At 34.4% G+C, this 24,447-nt stretch overlaps 1 protein-coding gene across 2 annotated transcripts; it reads right to left on the bottom strand.

Annotated features, from left to right (window-relative positions):
- Nucleotides 1-2,021: 2,021 nt before the first annotated feature.
- LOC114415215 (peptidyl-prolyl cis-trans isomerase PASTICCINO1-like) lies at nucleotides 2,022-22,019 on the bottom strand. 2 transcript variants are annotated; one of them, XM_028379815.1, is made up of 21 exons: nucleotides 21,389-21,575; nucleotides 21,203-21,287; nucleotides 20,978-21,047; nucleotides 20,490-20,587; nucleotides 19,504-19,626; nucleotides 19,088-19,120; nucleotides 18,474-18,532; nucleotides 18,274-18,358; nucleotides 17,792-17,950; nucleotides 17,000-17,057; nucleotides 16,484-16,632; nucleotides 16,179-16,276; nucleotides 15,941-16,010; nucleotides 15,409-15,468; nucleotides 13,999-14,055; nucleotides 13,214-13,282; nucleotides 13,008-13,085; nucleotides 12,600-12,701; nucleotides 12,453-12,524; nucleotides 12,159-12,354; nucleotides 2,022-2,065 (listed from the first exon to the last, which is right to left on the bottom strand). In XM_028379815.1, exons 1-21 carry the CDS (start codon nucleotides 21,457-21,459, stop codon nucleotides 2,061-2,063), a joined length of 1,797 nt encoding a protein of 598 aa, XP_028235616.1. In that variant the 5' UTR covers nucleotides 21,460-21,575; the 3' UTR covers nucleotides 2,022-2,060. The 2 variants fall into 2 exon arrangements, with proteins under 2 accessions (XP_028235616.1, XP_028235610.1); XM_028379809.1 differs by lacking the exon at nucleotides 2,022-2,065 and adding an exon at nucleotides 8,099-9,251 and having other exon boundaries at nucleotides 21,389-22,019.
- Between the last annotated feature and the right edge of the window lie 2,428 nt (nucleotides 22,020-24,447).

Below are 24,447 nucleotides of genomic sequence, written 5' to 3'. Positions count from 1 at the left end.
TTTCATAATGTTCAAAATTATAATGCTCAAAATCAGGATGTTCAAAATTACCAACCACAGAATGCTCAAACTCACCAATAACAGAATGCTCAGGATGCTCAAATGGTACAAAATGTTCAGGGTAATCAAGATGCACACTATGCCTAACTAATCTATGAAATGTCCAATCTATTTTAGGATCAAAGGGTTGTAAGTCATCTGGATTGCCTCTAGTCATGCACTATATGCAGCAGTTCATGTGTTTCTCAGACAAGGTAAGAGAGGTGGGTTAAAACTATAGCTATACTCAAACAATATCCAAATGAGCTAAAATTTTGTGAGCAACACCCTAAAATCATGAAAAGATAGCACAAAAATTTTCAGAAAAAATTCAAAGTCTAACTATGGAAACTACCTAAGGAAAGTTTAGAAAAATAAAACAATAAAACTTGAAAAAAAAACTAGTGGCGAATTTGGCTAGTTAGAGACATCAGCCGGCCCATGGCCCATAATCTTGGTATGGGAAATTATTTTCTACCCCAAAAACATATATAATAATAGTCATTCTGATACCCGGAGCGAAAGTTATGGCCGTTTGAAGTTTTGCTAAACACAAGTTCTCAAATTTTTTTCAATCTCTCAAATCTAGCCACAACAAGTGTTCCTGGTATTTTTCACACAAAATATGAGTCAAAAGAACCTACCACACCAAAATTAAGCCAAAAATAACAACCCTAACTATCAAAACAAAAATCGTCAATTAAATTGTCAGCAGCAGTCACTAATTCAGTCACTAATGTAATGTTGTGTGAACAGTAACACAGAATCAGTCTCTAATTGCGTCACTAAGCATTATTCTCAGCAAAACATAAAATTGAAACAGGGGAAGCGCTGAACAAGGGGTCTACTAAATTGCAAAGCAGAACATCAAATAAAACAGAACAACGCACTAACACAACACACTAACACAACACTAACACACTAAACAAAAGAATTAAATGTAAAACAACTAAACACAAAGCACGAATCACTAGCTATTATGAACTTTGGGACCACTGTTCCCCGGTAACGATGCCAAATTTGATCGAGGCCGTACCCGAATCAAATAAACATTAGAATGCAGTAACTAAGAAGTGATCCTAGATCGTTTCCCAACGAGCAATGACTGACCAAATATTCATAATATGCTTCGTTATAACAGTAACAATGGGGGGGTGTTTGTTTGTGAAATTAAGAACAAGCAGATTGGAATACGAAATTAATAATATTAAAAACGTGTTGTTTACTCTGATTCAGAAGTCATTCTCTTATCCTAGGTTATGAGGATTTCACCCCTGGCAGTTAACCACTTAATCCAACCCTAATTTAATTTACTAAGCAAAAATCAATTTAGGGTTGTCAATATGTGATTAAGCAACACATACACCAATTAACCCCTTGTTCATTAAGCACGAACGTAATTTAAGCACAGTGGCAATTAATCGAACACGAAGCATGCACAGATTAACAGAACGCATGTGGGTTAATTGGTGAAGGGAAAACCAATAAGAGAGCAACATTAAAAACAGAACCTCAAAGAGAGTTATGCTTCATCCTCAAAGGGAAACAACACTAGAAATTTAGCCTTCCAAAAGTTCAACAAAAGCAGAAAACATAAATGAAACTAGAAGCAGAAACGTAAATGAAGCTAAAGGCAGAAAACATAAATGAAGCTAAAGGCAAAAAACGTAAATGAAGTTAAAGGCAAAAGAAGGAACAGAAACGAAATTGGAATTGAAAGCAGAAAATGGAAAATGCATTCATGTGAACAGTAATACAAAGCTAGAAAACGTAAAACCCTAAAACTCCATGCACTCAGCTTAGGTATTCTCTTCTGAATAATAGAATAGCCTGCACGAATCCCAAGGTTATGCTATTTATAAGGGTCACTCAAAGTCACTAGGCCTGATTACATTATTTTGGCCTAAAACGAAATAAAAATACTAAATAAAAACTGAACACAATAAAATGAAATTAGACAAAATCTAATAAAATTGTCTTCTCTCTTCAAGTCCAATCTGGCTCAGCCCAATTGCTTATAATTATCCTGAAATTGAAATAAACACACCAAATTAGTCAAGTGGGCCCAATTGATAAAACTGAATAATAAATTTGACAATTAGAGTTAATCAGTAATTAAATTGGTGACAAAAAGGGTTAAGAAATAGGAGAAAATAATGACACATCAGCAGGGTATTCGGCATAGAGTGACATCGGAAGAACACCACCAATCCAATGGGTAGGCAGAAGCTGGTAACAAGGTCATTTTAGGAGAACTTATGAACAGGTTGGGGGTTGACAAAGGCAGATGGATCAAAAAGTTGATAAAGGTATTGTGGGGATATCATTGTACTCCTAATTAGCAACAAATGAAACACCTTTTCGATTAACATATGGGGTTGATGTCATGCTCCCGGTTGAACTTGGAGAGCCTTCATTGCATCGTACACTTTACAACGACCAAGAGATTGAGAACTCCATTAAAAGAGAACTAGATCTTGTTGAAGAAACTAAGGTCATGGCAAGAGTAAGAATTGAGGCTAAAAAGCAAAGAGCCTCAAGGAGATATATCTCAAGGCTAAAACTAATGGACTTTAGAGTCGGGAACCTAGCATGGAGAGTTCAAAGTGAAGTAAAGAAGGACTCTAAGGAAGGAAAGTTGTAAGCTAATTGGGCAGGACCATTCCACATCATGAAAAGTTTGAACAATGGGGCATATAAGCAGGAACACTTGTCAGGGGAGGCAATTCCTAGGACTTAGAAAAAACACTCATCTCAAGTTTTATTATAGTTAGAGTGTAGTGTTAAGGGTGATGTATGTAACACCTTAAAAATTTATAACTTGGACTATATTAAAAATTGTGTTTGTGTGCTTTGTCAAAGCTTAATTGATATTGAAATTAATTACTATAATGATTTAGGTTAAGTGATTTAGAAAAAAAAATATGTATATTATTTTTCATGTGACAAGTTTTAATGAAATTTGGCTTTAATTAAAATCAAAGTTTTTTACTGTGTAAATTTATAATGTGTAGATAATTAATTATGGTTTTCCTGAGATAATTAGTCTCGAGTGAAATCTCATTTAATTAATCGTGTGACTAATTTAGTGTAACCAACATCTATTAAAAGTTGACTTAATTGAGAATAACTTGGACTGTGTAGAATTTATATAATGTGAACTTGCACTATGTAAATTTGTGTTATATAAAGTTACTTTGTGTAAGATTAACAGTGTGAGATTAGATTTAATCATTCTTCCCTAGATAATTAGCACGAGGATCAAGATTAATTGACTAGAGATTTACAATTTTTGGTTAAAGTAAAATTTCAATTTTTGTCTTATTTCCACTTCAACCTTTTTAGGCAAGAGATTCAAAAATCAATTTAGCTGCAAATGGTTTTCTTGCACAGCTAACTCACCCTCAAATCACCACATCAAATTGCATCATCTCATTTTTAAACTCCTTAAAGCCTAATGGTCTGTAGCTTGATGCAAAGTTCCTAAATATCTAGCATGTGGGAAAACTTAAGAGGAGAACTCATTTGTGTGGGTGTATGTCATGGGCTGAGAGGGAAAGAAGGCCATTTTCTCTACTTTGGTCGTGAGGTTTGAGAAGGAAGAAGGAAAAGGTTCTCTTGATGTTGGCTTGGGCTTGCTGAAAGGGTAGTGCCTTAGGTTCTAAGTGCTTAGAGCATCCGTTTTCCTTCATCTTGTGTGGATCTTAGGTGTGGAGAAGTTATTCATTCTTCTTCTTGCTTGTTTAAGGAGTATCCTTCATTTAGATGTGTTGTAGGAGCATAGGAAGTTAGTTCTCCATAAATCAACACTTTAGATCTATTCTATCTTTGATTCATACAAACTTGTTTTAATTCAAAAAAAAATTCTCATTTTGGGTGTTTAATGTTTTGGGAATGTGTTTGGTATGATTGGGTTTCCATTTGGGTTGATTTGGAAGCCATCAAAAGTGAAAAACTCCTTTTTCGAAATTCTGGGAAGTCATGGCACTTAGTGAAGAGTTACTTGCGCTTAAGTGAAATGACCTGCAAGGAAAAATGGGATGTTGGTTTTCAAGCTTAAGTGTGGCTGGAACCAAGTTTAAGCATTGGTTGAACCAAGCTTAAGCGAGATGGCTTGCAAAGGAAGTTGAGTTACTGGATTTTATGCTTAAGTGTAGGTTGAGTCAAGCTTAAGTGTGGAACCCTATAGAATGTGTATGAAGGACTTTCAAATGAATTTTAATTGGAATTTCCTTAGTGTATGAGAATTATGAGATGCATAAATAGGTTTTTAAGGTTATGTTAGGATAATATACTCTTAATAAGTGTCTATGAGTTGAGAGTTGAATGAATTTAAGTATGATTTCCTGTCACTTTAATTGATATTATTGAATTTGTTAATGACTGAATTTGAAACTAGGACTTGTGATCCTCTGGTAAATTGTGTGCTAGAAATCTTGATTGGCATGTACTTGTATGATGACTTTGAAAATTATTTGTGTGACTAAGGATTATGAAATCCTTAAGGGGGGGAGCAAATGGACTCGATGCATTAGTACATTTGTAGAGACTAGGATTCAACCCTAGTATTAATAAAGGTTCATTGTGATGAACAGTGAATAACGATTTAACAAGAGTGTGAATTTAATGACTCATTTGGACTTAGTAAACATTAAATACCTTTGCACATTGGAGTACATTATTATGAATTGGACTTAGAATGAGCCTTAAGTCCCTTGCTTGGAGAACACGAGTCATGATAAACCCCGCATAATATTGAGAGAAGGAAAGATAAAAAAATAAGATAAAACATGGGTAGGGCATGAATCCAATTCATGGAATGGATGAGAATTATTTAAGGCATTGTTTGGATTGTAATGTGTTGTTGTGATGCATGATGCACATGTTTTCATGAATTGAGTTTGATGTTTGTAAGATCACGTTTGTTTGTGAGTACGGAGGGAGAGGGGAGAGCCCTTTCCCGTTTTGGTAATGGTGAGATCATGTGGAACATGATGAGATCGTGATGAGGATAACACAACATTCGAGAAATATGATCTCTTTGTGATCGCTAGATGTGAAGGCAAGCTTTGGAGAGGTTGTGTGGGGAGCCCCATCTATGGTGTGTGTTATGTTTGTGAAGGATGGGGTAACGATAGATTAACCACTTGATATTGTGGGGGGAGATTTTGATCTCCATGTGATGTGTTGATGAGCTTATATCATTTAGTTGACCGTTGTTTGGTATCATCTACAGAGGAGCCCACACAAACTTGTAAAGGACAATCCCAGTGGGGAAATTCATGGAGGAATCAATCCTTTGAGATTGGATGACCACACAGAATGGTACCTTGGAGATGCATCACTAACTTGTTGTTTCCTATTAGGGGTATGTCATTGAGTTTGTGGTCGCGTTTCCATAGTGCCAAATTGGCAATCCTGACAAGTGTGATACATAATCAATTGGTGAGAGCCCACCATTCTACCATGGTGAGGGTGTACTCCTAACCGTCATCCAACTTAAATTATGTAAAACCACTAAGTTCAGGAAGTTCCTGTGGCAATAGACCCATAATGTGATAAGTTAAAAATATGTGAGAAAAGTAAATAAGATTATGAGTGAAACCGTGAAAAGACCACATCTTGGTGGTTAGTATGTATGTTTGTGACCATAAGGTCAGTTGTTTGTGGTTTTAGAGGAGATGGGTAACTCACTCCACACACCCTTTGTTTTTCAAAGAAAGAAGAAGGACTCGATGCCAACAACAAAGATTGGATGGAAAAGTTGTGACAAACACTAAAGAGGTGGTTGTACTTGTTCAAAAAGAAGAAGGATATGTTGATGGTGACTCGAGAGTTTTGAAATGGGTATATAAGGGTTGGGTTTTCTTTGAGTCACTGTTATGTGTCTCAATCTTTTCTTGTACAAAGGAAGGTATATTAGGTTTTAATCTTATGTTGTTATCATTCTTCGTATGTGACTCAGATGTATTTAGTATATAATTTCAAGAATGTAAACATGTGTTATAATTGTATAGTGTAGTTGTTCATTATTGAGAATGTACAAATGAGCTTTTATTGTTTTGTATTGGTTTATTGAAAATCAAGCATTTTATAAATTAAAATGTTTCTTATTGAAAAACATGATGTTGATGGACACCGTATTTTACATATAACGTGCATTATCTTAATATGGCTTATCATTTTAAAAGATCTCTAGTAGTAACATTATTTTAAAGCCATGGCAAAAAGTTATTCATTATTTAAAAAAAAAGATGTTGGACTATTCGTTTTAAATTAATACCTTTTACTTCATAATTTTGCAAATAAATTAAGAAATATTATAATAGTAAATAGGGGTGTTACAATGTATTATTTTTCCTTCCTTGGTATTTTTCCCTATAAAAAAGTGAAAGAATTTTTACTTAAGAGGTTTTAATGAGGCACACCTCTACATCAATGAAAATTTTTATTCTCACTAGACTATATCTTTATGTTTGCATTTTGTTATCACATGAATAAGACAAATGCCTTGCCAAAAACTCCTTGGTGCAATGTACAAATCTAAAATAAATGTCCTACCTAGGTTGCTCCTCCGTGCAGTGCACATAAGAACTAAAGGCCCTACTAGGGTCCTATCCCTTGGTGCAGTGTGAAAAATCCTAATACATTCCCTATCGAGGTACTACCCCTGGATGCAATACGCAAAACATATCAAGGCTTCACACATCATAAGTTGATATCAAGATCCCTATCTCAGCGTCTCAACACCATCAATATCCTCATCTCTCAATCTAATTATAGTATATCAATAACGAGCCCTATGTCTCAACCTCACAATGCCAACAAAACGAGACCCATGTCTCGTTCTCACAATGGCAACAAAACGAGACCCATGTCTCCTCCTCACAATGGCAACAAAACAAGACTCATGTCTTGGCCTCGCAATGGGTTAAAAATGAGACTCATGCCATAGCCTAACATGGTAATACATTGAGACCCAAGTCTTGACCTCTCTTAGAATGTGGGTTTAGGCTTAATCCCAAAACTTAGCTCAAAAGTGAGGATTTCCATCCCGCTTATTACTTTATATGGGCCTTATCTCTAATCAATGTGGGACTTGGGTATTTCTCAATATATCCTCTCATGCCCAACACTTTTAGGCTTGGTGCGTGGTCATGGTGATTGGCCCATTTAATGAATCTAGGATAGGCTCTGATATCATCCTTAAAATGTGGGTTTAGGCCTAACTCAATCCCAAAAGATAACTCAAAGAGTTAGGGTTGCACCCGCTTATATACTCGATATTGGCCTTATGTGGTCCAAAACAAAGACCCCTATCTAGGCATTACTTCGATTGTAATAGCCAAGAGAATCCTAAAATTGGGACCTATGTCTCGAAATCGACCAATAAACAATTATTATGAACATGAGATCAACACATCAAGCCTCGCGTTGATCACAACATAGACCCATGTTCAACACTCACCATGTTAGAAGCAACTCTTAAGTGCAAAAGCCATTCTCTATGCATTACCAAAGGTTTTATATCCACAAAAATGACAACTTAAGCTTTGATAGCTTAAAAAGTTGCACACATGGTAATTACACTATGATGACATGATATGATATCATATACAACAACACACTCATAATATTTTCAAGTAAGAAATTATATATAGATACCAAGACATGGCCTATGACAACACACATTAAAAAATAGCCAAAGGCCGAGACCAGATCAGATCTTGTGACTCTTGATCATGGATTCATAAGAGCTTCACATTTCGATCTCACCTACCTGGTCAACATAACTAATACTAAGACCTAGGTCTCGACCTTCAAGGATAATAGTCGAAGCCTATACCCTTAGCCACCCATGTAGAATTCAAATACACTACATATGACCATGGATTTGATTATTCAACCTACTCATGAACTAAAACCATCATATGCCTCATCCTTACCATAGTTAAATTTACCATACCTCACAACCAACACATTTGTTTAATAAAATATTCAAACAAAAGACACTTAGCGAATATTTTATTATCAAAGAAGATCGAAGACATTACAAAAGTTTCCAACACTTAGAAAATACTTCACTACAAACAAAAGATTCAATCCATTACAAAATACCATAACATGGGATCAACATCTTTTCAAAATAAATAAAACATAACAATGCAAAAATGCACTAGTAGCCAAGCAATAGGAAAACATCCTAAGCCTCCTCATCACTGTCAAAGACATGTTCCTCTTCTTGCTCATTTCGCCAATCTCCTCTGAGTGCGTAGTACAAGTCTTGGTAGGGGTAGATGGCACCTCAAAAGCCTCCACTTCTGGCTTAGCAACATTGGTAACGTGAGTTGCAGGCGTATCATGGAAGCCATGTGATACCTCAGCAAGGGGCCTAATTTCACAGTCATAAACATCTTTAATGACATCAAGATCAACTACATTAGTAAAACCAAGGAAGATGACATGTCTCTTAGCCTTTTCAAACCATTTCGTATGCTGCTCTACGACTTCGCCTTTAGCTAAGGACGCAAATCCCTCGACTTTCACCTCAACCGACCTCTCAATATCTATAATATGGTTCTTCTCAAGTAAAGACTTTTTCAGCTTCCCCACCTCAATCCAAGCAAGCGTGGCATAATCCTTAGCCTCTTTCACCTTACGCTCCCAACCTATTTCCTTGTCTTTAAGAAGCTTCACCCGACTTTGCAATGTCTCAATCTTATTGTTGAGCTCTTCATTGGTCATAAGAGCACCCTTAAGAACCTTTACTGATGAGGCACGGTCCTTCATCAAATTTTCAACTTCTCCAAGAAATTTCTCTTTCTCAATCCAATCAAACTAGCCAATAGACCAGGCACGGGCCATTAAGTCTGAAAAATCCACAACCTCATGCCCATGGATCAACATTGGCCAATAACTCCTTGTCGATCGAGGACGATGCATCAAGTTCATGGCAACAAGTGGATTGAAGACACAACTTAGGAATGGTGAGCTCCTCTGAGGATGGGGAGGATGAGTTGTCATCACCAGGTTACAAAAATCGTCACCGGTATCAACACCAACATTGCTAAAATGAATAGTTTGTAGGCGAAGCCTTTGACCACGAGGAGCACCCTCAACCACATCTATCTCATTAGCCCTCTTCCTGGACTTACTTTTCTTCTTTTTTTTCTTTTGAGGTGATGGAGGGATCACAATACGTACAAAAATACCTACAAAAACGAAAAAACAATTATCACTAAGACAAACGAAAACACAAAGTTACATTAAAAAGAACAAGAACTCACCCTCCAATTACACAAGGGGATGAAGGGCTATATACAAAAGAACAATCATATTATTGAGAATGGACCCGGCAAGCCGATTCAGAAAGGCCAAATTTCTTTTTTCTCATTCAGTCAAAAACTCATAGGGAAGCTCATTAAACCACCTTGGAACCTTTGTCCAACTTAGAGGAAATCGAGGCATTCCCTCATCATCAAAGATATATTTCTTGACATTGATGCCAGTAGACACTCTGAAGAACCTCGTCTTAAAATTTTTAAAAGGCGTAGTAAACAGCAACAGCAAATCCAAGCTAAAACTTCTAATCAAGGACAACCACTCAACCTTTTTCTTTGAATACGTCTTATAGGGTGAGATTCTTTAGGTAAAGTTAATTGTTCATTCTCATTGATTACTCTCATTTACTATATTGGTGATATCTGAATTGAGCCTCGAAGCACCTTTACAGGTACCCATCCCCCTCGGCACACGACGAAAGGTGATAGACACAGACAGATATGACTCAACATAGCAAGAGAGAATTACCTCAGTACCCCCGACAGGTATATTTGAAACCATATATATGAAAACAAATAAAAGAGGTTATCAAATTATGCTATCAAATTCCATAACAATTACTTTTGAACTCTATGCACTCTAGTCATGTGTAAAATCTTTTTAATTTTTAAGTTCATCAAAATACAACTTTCTTTTACTACTATCAAAGTACAACTTATTACTTGCTTGTGAGTGATGAGATGCGAAACAACCAAACATTTAAGGACAACTATTTTTATTAAAATAGTATTATGGTCCATTTGGTGGTCAAGATAGGATATGATAAGATACAAGAACATGACAGGATAAAAGAAGGATAAACTTTAATCCTATCCAATCCCTGGTGCACACACACCATGATATAGACTAGATAATGATGCTACTAACAACAGTGGTAGAAGCAGTAGTGGTGGTATAATGATGGTCATAGTGGTTGCAGTGATGACAACAGTGACAATGGTGTGGCGGTGACTAGAGGTGTTCAAAAAATTCAGTTAAAATTAATTCATAATCGACCATATCCAAACCCCTTTTGATCCATTTTAATGAATTGGTTTTATATCCAAATACAATTTTTTGGATTTTAAATCCAATCCAATAATTTAGATATGGATTAGATACTTCATTGGATTTTATTGGATTTTCAGATTTTAAAGTATTCATCTAAAAACAACTTTGGTCGAGGTCAATCAAAAGAAAATTTTTTACCGACATCGGCCAAGGTTATTTTTTGCCGACATTGACCAAAGCTTTTTTCCGGTCGAAGTTTTTTTGGCCAACGTTGGTTAATGATGCTTCTCAGCCAACATCGATTGAGGCTATTTTTCAAACGACGTTGGCTAGGGTTTTTTTCACCAGACGTCAACGAAAAATAATCCTAACTGACATCGGCCAGAAACATATCTTGCTAATAGCTTTGACCAACGTTGATCAATAATGTCCTAGTCGATGTCGACCAAAAAAATAGTCTTGGCCAATGTTGTCGAAAAAAATCATATCCGACATCGATCAAAATATAGCATTGACCGATGTCAACCAAAAAAACCTTAGCCAATGTCAACCAAAAAATAGTCCTATCTAATGTTGATCGAAAAACCCTAACTTATGTCAACAAAAAAATAGCGCTCTGATGTCAGCCAAAAATAACCAAAGTCGATGTCGACCAAAAAATAACACCAAATGACATTGACCTTAAATCCCTAACTGAACTCAACCAAAAAATAGCTTTGAGCTTGGCTAAAAATAGCCCCAGACAATGTTTACCGAAAATAATCCTAGTCAAATTCAACCAAAAACAATCATGATCAATGTTAGCTAAAAGCAGCCCTGGCCAAAGTAGGTCTAAAATTGATTTATGATTTTGAACGATAAACCGGTTTTAAAACAATTTTAAACCGGGTTCAAAAAAATCCAAACCAGTTTTATTCAATTAAGTGGATACAGATTTTAAATTCATTTAATTGGATTTAGATTGGATATGGATTAAATTTCAAAATTCCAATCCATGAACATCCCTAGCATTGGTGATGGGGTGGTGAAGAATCATAAAATGTAGCAAGGCTTCAAAGAAAATGTAGCACTATTAACAATTGCTTCAAATTGTTACACTTTTCGCTATTTACTATTATGCTTACTATCAAAAGATAACTTCCAACTGTAAGAAGATAACTTTCTGATAATATTTCATAGAAGAGCATCTGCACTTAAATAGAATATAAGATAATCTTAAAAAGGAAACTACTGATTAGTTCTCATCATTCTACCCACTATCAATTCCAGTAATGATTGATCATCGATTCCTATTCATAAATAGGAAATATCCAGGTAATCAAATCTCTTAAGTATGGGATTTTAATCCTATCTATAAAAGGAAATAATCTATACAGAATCCTGTCTATACAAGGGAATAATATAAATGAAGGGATTATGACACTTACATCTCTCTTTTATTCAATATATATAAAAATAAATTAAACGATTTTACATAGGACAAAGACAAAGTAAAAGTTGGAAAAAAAAAAAAAACAACTTTGCGGACATATATTTGTTTGGTCAGTAGAAGAGTCCAAAAACCAAAAACCTTTCAGCAGACATAAAATTTTCCGGTAACATGTTACAAATACCTGAACTCATTCTTTAAATACCAGTGTATTAAATGACCTGGAATGGCTTCTTTTAGAAATTGTATTATGACCAACAACCACATGTTTTTAAGTTAAATTAAAGTATGGTACATCTATTAATTCCAAGAGATTCAAAAAGTCTTCTGCCAGAAGGCCAAAAGAGTGAGAACCAACCAGTTCGTTGTGCCTCAGGTGGAGCTTCATGTGAGTCCTCTGAATTTGTTCCATCGGAGTCCCCATGTACTTCATCGTCCTTCTGGATTTCACTTGTGATCAGATCTCCATCTACATCAGCTTTAGCTTCCGCAATCTCTCCAGGCTTCTTATCAAATAGCCCTTTAAATTGTTTCCTAGCTTTCTTCTCAACATCCTGCAAATGAATTGATATAAATAAGAATAAAGTCTTAGTGTTTCCTTCGGTGATGTCTCAACTCGAGCATATAACCAAATAACTGATTTCAAACCCACCTGCTCCTTCTGCTTCAGTTTTTGAAGAGCAGCAGTTGCATCTGATTCAGTTGACGTGTCCACTTTCATCATCTAAGATAGCATTGAAGTGATTTTAGAAATGTATAAGCTTTCGATGCTAAGCAAGTTATGCATGAAGATTTTTACCATTTTGAAATCAGCCCTCGCTTCTTCAAAATCTCCAGCAGCCATGTAGGCCATTCCACGACGATAAAGACCCTTGACATGTGCAGGATTTGCTTCCAAAACCTGCATGATTCGTTGAAGAAAACACGACAAAGGGCAAAATCAACATATAGAACACAATCAATTGCCAGAAACCATATTTATGACAAGAAAAGGAAAAGAGCCCATGGTTGAAAATCAGATTCAAATATTCTATATTTATTGTATATCTTATTTATAGACAAGTCATATCTGATTTAGAGGATCAAAATCTCCTCCAATTATGTTTATTTCTTGTAATAAGCTGATATAAATCAAATTCCATGCTATTCTGTTTATTCCAATGAAATAAAATTATAGATACATGATAGTTGAGATCATCAAGCATACCTTATTGCAAGTCTCAATGGACTTTCTGCATTCTCCCAATTTTAGATGGCATGCAGCAACATTCAGGTGTAGCAAATTCTTCAATAATGAGAGTGAAAGAGAGGTAGAAAGATTTAGTCTAAATTTAAATCAACCTGACAAGCTTAAGTTAGCTAAATATGCTTCCTTTCTTTAATATACTGGGAAAGAGACAAAAGATCACTCACACGAGTGTCAGCAAAAAATTTTCCTTCTTCGTCATCTTGTGGATTAACATGATTAAATTCTCGAAGCACCTATTATCAACTACCACATAATGTTAGCAAGTTCAATGTAATAGTTAGACATTCAGAGCCACAATAAAAAATCCAATTATCATGAAATATACCATAGATATCCAATAGATGATACAAATCCAATCCTTTTAACAAAGAGACTCCAACAGAAACAAAATAAACAGAATTTAATAGTATTCAAATCGTAGGACTGCAAATTCATTGGCAAGTATGAATATAGATAGCAGAAGCAAAACACCAAAATAAAAGAGAACTATTTTGTTGTTAGCTGATATCATTTTTCTCAATCACAACTATAGGTCTTGACCTGAGGACCTTGGGAAGGGAGTAGCAAGGATTCAATTTCTGGGCATCAACTATCCCAGCCTAACAAGACCAAGGTGAGTGCGCCATTACACCATCATGTAGACAAAGACCAATTCAATGACTATTGTTGGAGATCCCACATTGACAAGTGATATGGCCCAATTAAAGTATATAATTGGAGGACAGCCGTCACCTTACAAGTCGATTTTTAAGGATTGAGTTAGGCCCAAACCCCAATTAATTATAATGTTTAGATACATAGTTTCTACCAGGATGTATAATAGCACAGCACATACAGCCTACTCCATCCAAAACTTCTGACCCATGAGTAAATTTTCTATGAGAAAAGTGTTAACTAAATGATTAAAGAGCACAAAATTCAACTAAGCACAAAAGAGAAAGATGAATACCTTTTCATACTTTGCCTTGGCAAGTTCATATTTTCCTTCTTTGAACAGCCTGTTACCCTGAGAGAATAACAGCATGAAACATTCAAGTTCCTTTCATTTTCATTCAAAACCAAAAGTATACCCATCATGATGTTTAATACCTTCATAAGTGATTACAGCACAAGTATCAAACAAATAATGAGCATCAACCAAATAAGCCACAGTGAAGCCAGAATTATAAATCTATACAAGAGGGCAAGATTTGAAAGAAAATTGAGGACACTTTAAGGAAATAATCATCTACTATCTATATTTCAGAAATAATAATCTTAACAAAACAAGAAAAATTGAGACTTCCAATGAACTTTCTTTGTATTATTATTCAATTTTTTTTTTTATTATTTCAGTATAAATGAAAATGATTTCTTCGAGTTATGCATGCATGGCAAAGAGAGTAGTAATCATGGATCCAGAACCATTAAAGACAGCCTTCCTAGGTTAAAAGGTTTCCCCTCTTATTCTTTTTTTTTTCTGCTCAACACTGTTTCAAACTTAACACAAGTGCCCAATGTAGGATGATATATTGTCAAAAAATTACAAACTGAATTACGACATTGACAACAAAAATATAAAATAAATCAATAAAACCTTATAAGAAAAGATTGCATCACCTAGTTCTCAAATAGCTTTGAATGAATTCAGTGTAACTGTAGTCGACTTAGCTATATCTATTTTTCTGGTATTTAACTAAGTAACTCCTATCTCGCAAGCATAGCTGAGACTAGACCTTGGGGCCAATAGTGGTGGTTAAGTAAAACCCTCCCCAGGGACAATACAGGTAACATTTGCTAGGGATCACAGTTTATTTCCACTGTGACAAACCACTATTGGGTAACTTAACTGTCTATTAAAACAATATTATATCTTTATTTTTTTTTAAAAAAAAAAAAAGTAAGAAAGAAAAACCTCCATGTAACTATTAAAAAATAATCACCTAAAAAAAGGAGCAAAGCATTAAGATAACCGCTTCATTGCTTAATCAGAAAATGCATGCTTCAAACAATTGAAACTGTTTCAACAGGAGTAGGATATTGGTTTCATGCCCCATACTGCAACAACCACTATTGGGTAAATCTTATATATTTACTATTTGAAAAAAAAAATCCACTTAACTCCAAAAATAATCACCTAAAAAAAGGGGCTAAGAAATAAGAAAATTCCTTCATTGCTTGATCAGAAAATACATTTAAAACAACTGAAAGCTTAATTTCAACAAGGGTAACATATTGGCTCCTTGACCCAGACTTTGCTCAAAACACACGCAAAGCATGGGCACAAACATGTTCGGCATTTGTGTCAAGTGCCATCAGGACACTAGTAATAGCAAGCCGCAGACCAGATGTAGAAAATTGTGCAGGTTCAATTGCATACCGTGTTTCTGATGTTTTCAGCTTCATTCATTATACTTTTAAAGTCCAATCCAGTCCAGTCCTGCAATAAGGAGTAAAGTCCATAATGCATTAGACATAGTTATAAGGATATGGTACAATACATGTAAAATAGAAACCAAAGGCAAATAAGGGTTACAAAATGGTGTAAGCTAATTATATATTTGAAGTATTAAACCCAGCATGTATGGTTTATCTGATGCTGTTTCATATGATTATCATAGTTCAGCGAGGGACCAAAATCATAAAACAATAGACTTGAAATCTCTCATTCAAGAATATTTAAGGAATGCTAACTGAACCGTAACGAAGGCAAAAACAAAAACAATTTAGAGAACAATATAAACATAAGTTCATCAGCATTGTCATTTCTGACACACTTATTTTTGCTGTTGCAACACTTCCCCAATACAAATTCACTACCATGTAGCATCACAGATCTTATAATTGCTAAATGCATATTTGCAACTACCATAAAAATAACATGAATTTAACAAAACAATTCGTAAAAGTACCTTTGGCGTTTCAAAACCTAGAAGCTCTATTTCCCACTGAATATGAGCACCCTCAGGGACATTTACAGGCCTAGTTATAAAAGGAGGAAGTATGCCAATGAAGAATAGGAATAGAACAGAATGACAATGGATCATAAGATAGAAATCACATTCAATAGGCAATTGCCCGCACTAAAATGCTTCAAAACCCTAAATTATTGGTTAAACACACAGTAAAAGGTGTACTTTCATCAGCAACCTTGGAAACTTATCATAAGCATAGTCAGGAGGGCATGTGACAAGAGCTATCTCTCCAGGAAGCATCAGACGAACACTCATTTCAAATCCCTCTGGCACCTAAAACGGAAAGAAAATGAGATTTCAGAGCAATAACCAATGCAAATGTTGTTGAATTTGGATTAATAGCATTGATGACAAAGCGCAAACATTCTAGAAAAACAATTACACATCAGCAATTTCAAAACTACAAAATCTATAGCAAAAAACAAAAAAAAAAAGAAACAATTGAACTTGAGTTTATTTAGGCAAAAGCTGGAAACTCACAAGCCCTTCTCCAGAATAGAACTCCAATGGCTGACCATCATTGTCTACCCTTGTATCATAGAATACCCTCTTTTCTTCATTGAGAACAGTACCCTTGTAATGAACACGAAGCAGACTGTCATGAAGGGGACAGTCCATTGGAAAATCACCTGTTAGATACAAACAAAAATACAATATCATAACAGGACTTTGAATAGAAATAAACAACTGGCACTTAAACTTGAATGCAAGTGTAAAATTATTTTAAAAATAAAAACTTCTGCTAACATACCACCTTAAAAAAGAGCAACAATAAAAATTGTGAAAAACAAAATATGGTAAGTTGGTAACTACTGAACTCAGTATAATTAAACATCTTTAATATAAACTGAAGCATATTCTCCACAATATTCTTTTCCATATCTTTCTTTTTTATTTTATTTTTTCCTTAGCTAAAGAGAAGATGAAGCCTTGTATAATCCAGGCACTCCTCGTAAAATTGGTACCAGTAAATAACTCTAGTGTCTCAATCCCCACCTTTCCCATCATGAATTCGGCATTTTATTAGGCGCCCATCTCCAAGCATGTCCCTCACCTGTTGATATATTACGAAGATGAAATTTCATATACTCAACATCTCGGTCACAGAAAAGTTACAAAAGCATATGTTTCAGACACCACTAGTAATAATACAAAGGATAAAATCCAGGTCTCTGAATACACTTATGAAGATCAGCAATTACAATGCAAACATATTTATGCACATAAATGAACCACAACAGTATCTTCATGTACAAAATGTTGGGCACAAAATTAATATTGTAACACAGCAGATTATTCATAATGCTAGCAAAGTTTCATAAAAAGGGAAGTATATGACAAATACTTCTTAACTCAGGGATAAGTAAAACAAATATTGGAAAGAAAATAGAAAAACAATAAGGAAAGAAAATAGAAAAACAAATCTGCAAGAGTTAATCAGCCAAGCTTGACGTCTAGGCACTGAAAAACATAATGAGAGGTACTCTTATATGACTGCCAAACATGAAAACATAATTACAAGCTCCAATACTAAAATCTTTTAGTGCCTAACATAATGCAATATACAGGTTAAAAATCAATTACAGGCACTAAAGATAGAAGAAAGTTAAATCGGTGAATGCCTCAGTAACTTCAGTAAAGTAGATAACCAAACGAGAATGCTGAGAAAAGTTTATTCTTCATCATATTATATAAATTTATATTATATCTTAACACACACATGATACATTCCACGACAAACAAGTTCAATAATAAACCATGATTTTTAGTGAGGAAGGTGTTCCTGACCTGAATAAAGTGAACCAGCTCCACTTCAAAATGAACTTCATCATAACCTTCTATTACAGGCATGAGAGGAGACTCAGTTAAATACTGACTGGTGACATATATAACAGCCTTCTCTTCCCGAACCATTGTTCCTATCGCCATTTCAAGGCCTTTAGGTACCTGATTTGCATTAAGAGGAGGGTAAAAGACAATGCCAATAGCATAAACCAGTATTAACTTATTAACATTAAAGCATACTTTAAGATATTGCCAGCACAACAATGCCTAAGAAATGAATTGTTTTCTTGTCATTTTTATTTATTTTAAGGGAGCTGCATGGCTCACCAGAATCAGGTAATCAGGAAATAAAAAACATGGCCATATCCATATCAGATCATAGCCGAAATATTTGGCATATTAAGAGAAACCAACTCAGTATAAGTTACCATGATATCATTATCATAAATACAATAAACAAACAAGGCGTGTAGGGATTTTAATACCTCTGATTTTCCAAATGTAAAGAAGTATGGTTCTCCTTCTGTATGTGACATGATCAATTTCCCAGTAACTGTCTTTGCTGAAATCCTGGTAACAACCAATCAAATTATCATCAGAAACACCCATCAAACCATTATAGAGATTACAGCCAGACATAGGAAGAGATGAACAATAGGAAAAAGGGAATCAAGATTTGTTTTACCAAGCCTTCACTTCATAAGGTTCTCTTGGAGATTCCCAGCCCTGCCCTTCACGTACTACCTACACTCAGAGAGTTAACTTCAGAAACAAAATGTAATAGAGGCTGTTGAATAACAATGACTGAATGATGACAGTGACCATTTTTAAATAAAATTAAATTTATGATGAGGGCAAAACCAACAAAACATATTTGAAGAACTTAAAACAAAATTTGCATATTTGCAGGGCTAAAAACATGTATAAACCTAATAGAAAATGCATTCATGCTTCCTCCTAATACATGAAGAAATGTTCTAAATTGAGGGTTTGCAAATAGTTTGCAGATGCAACACAACCATAATAACGGCTGCATTAACCCACAATTTTGGTAATCACAACACAACTACAACTGCAATTTAAAAGCATGTTATGAAGTCTAAAACTTCCAAATAAGGGAGCAAATTCCAATTTTTCATATCGGCGATGTATTGAACAATTATGTCAGACAAAACACAGCTCTTTCTCCTTTTCCTTTTGGGTTTGACATTCATACTTCCCATGCTACCCATCCAAGATGATAGAACATGCAAAATAAATTTATAAAACTATGAAGCAATACATTCCAGCTATTTATACCTTTTTTACAACTCCCAAGTCATCAGTAACAACCTGCAAATGTACACAAAAAACCAAGAAATGAGGATTACGAAGCAGAGATCAATAACTAGGAATAGCTATTCTGAAAAAAAAAATGACAAAATCAGTACTGCAGTAATGGGGAACACAACAACATGAATATCAAAATAAGGATGAACAAACACTGGTAAAACAAAAAAAACTTAAGTGTTGAAAAGGATAAACAAATGAAAAGAATTTTTTTTTTATTTTGGTACATGAAAACGATATCTCATTAATCATTTAAAACTTCCAATTAATAATTGGAAGCTAACAAATCCAGAAGTGTAGATAGAAACCAAAGTAATCATCAGGATAAAAGATACAGGACATAAACATTAGAATAAAAAAACAAATGTTAATGTTCACATCCTTGCCTTGGCTTTGAAAAATTCTATCAGCTCAATTTCGAAATGAAGATCATCATCTTTAGGAAAACCATCAGGAGCAGAAACAGGGCAATCATCCTCACCATAATGCAACTGAGGCTTCATCTTGAACTGCAATAAATAAAAGAATCTAGTAAATAAAAAAAAAAATCCAGTATAACGACATAATTCTTTTTCAATTCAAAATAAAAATATATTACAGAAAAAATCACAAACAAAGAATAAGAAAACCACTGAATATAAAGAGAAGAATTGAGGGGGGAAATGAAAATGAAGCCAGCTCAGAATTGTCCTTGTATCCAACTAAGGATCCACCAAAGTAATACCCATAAAGAAACCATTTGAAGATCCCATCATACATTAGAATTTGACTTTCATTATTCCCCTAGGAATGTTGATTACTCTAACCATTAATTGTTTTAGAAAACAATAATACATTTCAAAGATGATACCTCAGATCCATAAGAAAAACCAAAGATTGGAGCAGCCAAAAGTAAAACAAGGAAACAAGAACCTAATGCTGAAGAAAATCAACAATGTATTACATTAAAATAAAAGTATCAAACAACAGTCAATTTTCCTCCTCATTCACTATAATAGTAGACGTCATAAATGACGGTTATGCTCATAACAACAGATTAAGCACATGTTTGGGGTGGCAACAAAGTGAAAAATAATCGTGTCCCACCCCACAGTAGTGCCACAGCAACACATAATAGCTTCAGAAATTTCATGGCGGCACCACAATTTTGAGCCCCAAAATCGATTCTTCACAGTATCCAAACATGCACTTATTGTTAGTATACATTAAATTAAGGTTTTAAGTTCAAAAGCATAATAAATCAAGACCAATGAGAAGCTCCAATATAATATGGAATTATGGATTAAGCATGAGACAAAGATAACTCAAGCTTTTAGTCTCCAGCTAAAGGGTAAAACAGAAAGACAATAATATTCAATGATTAGTAAGTTACCATTGCCACTTCGCCCTTCAACATTGATGGAATTCCTTCTAGCAATCCCAATAACATCTTGCTTTTGCCCAAAACATGTCTTATTGGGATGCCCTTGCCTGTTGCAGTGACATAAAAGGTTATCCAACCCACAACTATGTCAATTACAGAAGACAATAATTTGGCATTAAGTATACTATCTTTACTTAAAGCCTAATCACAAAACCTGAAGTTCCAACTTCCAATATTTTCTACAGTGGTGTGTTTAACTATGAAATTAGTAAGTCAAGTCAAGTATTTGTAATCCCTAGGAGTTGACAGCAGGTGCTAACAACAAGTGCTCCACCCATTTGTTTCAATTCTCAAACAAAAATAGAGCAACCAGTAACCAGGACAAAAACATATTTTTTATTAATAAAATAAAATGCAACACAAAATCAACATAAATGACTATCATCTTGATAATCAAAACAAACCAAAAAGGTCCCTAGCTGCTAAAATCACCTCACCTCCATAATCAGATCTGGTAGACTCCACAAGTACTCCATCCAAAGTTCGAATCGTGCAGTGATAGATAATCTGAGACACATTACATAACAAATTCCTTTATAAACATCAACCCGCTAAAGAAAATACTAGAACTATTGGTTCCCTTACCAAAGCATTTCTAGCTTGCCTACATAGTACATACATCATAAAATGCACATCCAAAAGCTAGGTAAAACATAAATAACCTGGTCACCATCAGAAGGTCCAGCATCACCCCCACCAGGCCTCATCAAAGCTTTCATCAAACTCCCGGGCACAATTTTCTTCTTCCTTCATTTTCACAAAGAAACAACATTTAGAACACAACCACGACAACCTAAACCAAACCATCAGAGCCAAAGCACGAAAACTAATAAAAAAAAAAAATCTACCTCTTCTCATCCTCTGAAGGTGGCTTCTTCTTTGGTGCAAATTCATGGGCAGCATCTTCATTTGCAGCCATAGCCACTGACAGTAAGCCGAATAACTGAATATCCCGAACAGGGTTTCAGCCGCCAAAACCTATAAAACTATAAACCTCAACCAATTAGGCCCAAAATTCAGTCTTTGGCAAACCCCAATTTCCAAAAGGGTACTCTAATTGTGCTAAATTGTAGACAAAATTTTTCAGTAATGGGATGAAATAGATAAAATTATTTTTTTCCCTATTTTTGATTTGGGGTGAGGCTGAGAGTTCCGAAGGTTTTGTATTTACTGAAGAGTTTAGTTAGTTGGGAAGTTGGTGAGAAAACAAAAGCAAGTGCAACTATAGTTATTGGACTATTCTAGAATGCCAAAACATGCATTTAAATTAAAAGTGTAGCGAAAGAGGGTGAGGTTCGTTGCACAGCTGATTTGAAGCGGTCTTTGAGAAGAGGCGGATTTTATTATACACCCTGTTACGTATGTTGTATGGCCAAGGTGGGAGAGCACCATGGGAAAAGATAATTTAAACCCTCAGATCCTTTCAATTTTGATCTGACGGAGAGATAAGAAGACATGGTGCTTTTGCTTCCAGCAACAGGGAAATTTCTTCTACATCCAGCATGTTTATCCTTTTTTTCATTTTTCTTATTCGGTTCGACCTGTTTCACTTTCTTGTTACACCATTCATTGGTTTGTTGGAGGTTGAGGTCCTCGTTTCGTTGTGACCGGTTTTGTCGACGTGCATTATCACGGCGGTTGATTACATACTACATTGAGATTATGGTTGTCGTTGTGGTGGATATTGTGATAGAAATGGCGGAGGGAAGGTAAATCTTTTATATCTGTGACGAATATGTATACGAATTGATAATCTGTAAGAAACATATGGATTATCAATTTGTATAAATTAAAAAAATATTTAAAAATTATAAAAAAAAATATTTTGAATATATTTTTTATAAATTTAGTTATCTTTATTAATATATTTGTATAAATATTATTACATTAAATAGTTTATTCAAGTGCATAAAATATGAAAATTTAGATATAAATTATTATATATATGCTTATCAATTTCAATGTAATATGTAGTAAAAAAATAATAAAATTGTGTCATAGAATGTGTTAAAAAAACATATATATTGATATATCTACATAAATATTTTTCTTCGGTGTAGAAGATTTTAAAATAAATTTCAACATTCAAGTTTTTTAAAATAAATAGATTTATTTATAAATAATTAGAATTAATTAAAAGTAATAACAATTCATATGTTTTATTAAGAGATAAATTATTATTATTATTATTATTATTATTATTATTATTATTATATGTATATAGACGTATGAATTATTAAGAGACAAACTTTGGAAATTTATGTAGTGTTTGGGAAGCCATGAACAGCATGATCACTCTAGAACACACTGAAATTAAAGCATCTTTTGAGACAAGCACACATGTGATTAGACATGTTTTAAAGTTACCTTATAGAAGAGACTAATTGGCATGGTATCAAGGTATATGTTAAATCAAATTGTTGTTGAGTTTGAGCGAGTGAATTATGTTGGCATTGACGGTTCTTGTTGTAGATGTATTATGAGTATAATAATATCAAACTCTCGAGTTAACTCGCTAACTCTTACCAGTTTATGAGTCATCTTACCCTCTGTGATTTCACTCGTGTGCAAACTCTCTTTTAAGTAGACTCTGGATAAACTCGATAAATTTTAAGTAAACTCGGTAGACTCTCGAGTTTATCACCGAGTCAGCAAGTCAAAAAAATTAGACCAAAATATAAGTCATTTTGGGTTGCTTTCTGTCTATTTAGTATTCAACATACCTTCATTTAGTGTGTTGTTCCTGAATCAAAAAATTATCACCTTTAACAATACCAAACACTTGTTCTATAATAACATCAAACCCTCGATGTTATTATCTAATAGTGATGCATTACTAGACTTGGTTATTTAAGTATTGTGAAATTTATGATTTACTATTTTGCTTTAATATATTGTTGAAATGTTTAATTGGTATTTTATTTGTTGATATTTTGATATTCTTTTTATATGAAGTGGACTTTTACAAGTTTACAAGTTGAGTCCACGAGTCGAGTATATGAAACTCTCACGAGTCTATGTAAAATCTTGAGTTTGATAACCTTGATTATGAGAACTACTCATGCTCTCCCATGTGCATGTGAGCTAGCTAGATGTGTTGTTGGTAGCATACCACTTGACACAGTCCATATGTTTTGGTGGAGATTAAGTTTTTCAGACCAAAGTTTATCTGAGCCTGAAGTCTGCATAACCGAAGAGATGGAAGTCATATCCAAACGGTTTTAAGAGCTTGATGTATGTGTCAAAGTGACTCTCAAGAGTAAAGTTCGGGAAATTGCATACCCTCATCTAAATTTGATGTGTGCTTCTCCTGAAAAGGTCAAAACAAAAGGTGCTCAAAAGAAATAGTTGATCAAACAAGAAAGATCAATGAAGCGTGATCCATCTTATTGGGAGTATGTGGATGCATTACATTTGGTGCAAAATAGCTCATCCACACTAAAACATTCTGCATCATGATCTGAGCAAACAAAACCAAAGAGGAAGATGCCAATGTTGGATCAATTTCTTCCATGCATTCAGGATTTCATTGAAAACATTATCGATGTCAAAGATGATGGTAATTGTGGATATCGTGTAATTGTTGCCTTATTAGGTATGGGTGAAGATTCATGGTCTTTGGTTCATAATCATTTTCTTAAAGAACTTGGACAATAGTCTGATGAGTATATAGACCTACTTGGTGGTATAGACATATATGAGTAGTTAAAGTGGTCCCTACTTGTTGATGAATTATTCATGGTATCTAAGTTTTTTGTTACCTATTCATGGATAAATATTTTTTTTAATAATATTGATTAAAATTGTTACGTGCAGGTAACCATGGATATGTGGATAAATATTATTGATATGAGTTATGTCGTTGCATCAAGATATAATGTTATCCTTGTTTCTCTTTCTCTCCAAC

This window comes from Glycine soja, chromosome 1, assembly GCF_004193775.1.
Source record: "Glycine soja cultivar W05 chromosome 1, ASM419377v2, whole genome shotgun sequence".
NCBI classification, from domain to species: Eukaryota; Viridiplantae; Streptophyta; class Magnoliopsida; order Fabales; family Fabaceae; genus Glycine; species Glycine soja.
Note: the sequence above shows the minus strand (reverse complement) of the source record. Positions and strands in the feature narration are given on the sequence as shown.

Bases quoted from the DNA above. Each gene is read 5' to 3' on its own strand.
- LOC114415215 (XM_028379809.1), bottom strand. From the start codon at position 21,459: ATGGCTGCAAATGAAGATGCTGCCCATGAATTTGCACCAAAGAAGAAG. The intron at 15,469-15,940 runs GTACTTTTACGA...TCCTTATTGCAG, and splicing joins TAGGTTTTGAAACGCCAAAG to GACTGGACTGGATTGGACTT. The intron at 13,086-13,213 runs GTGAGTGATCTT...TCATTATTGAAG, and splicing joins AATTTTTTGCTGACACTCGT to AATTTGCTACACCTGAATGT.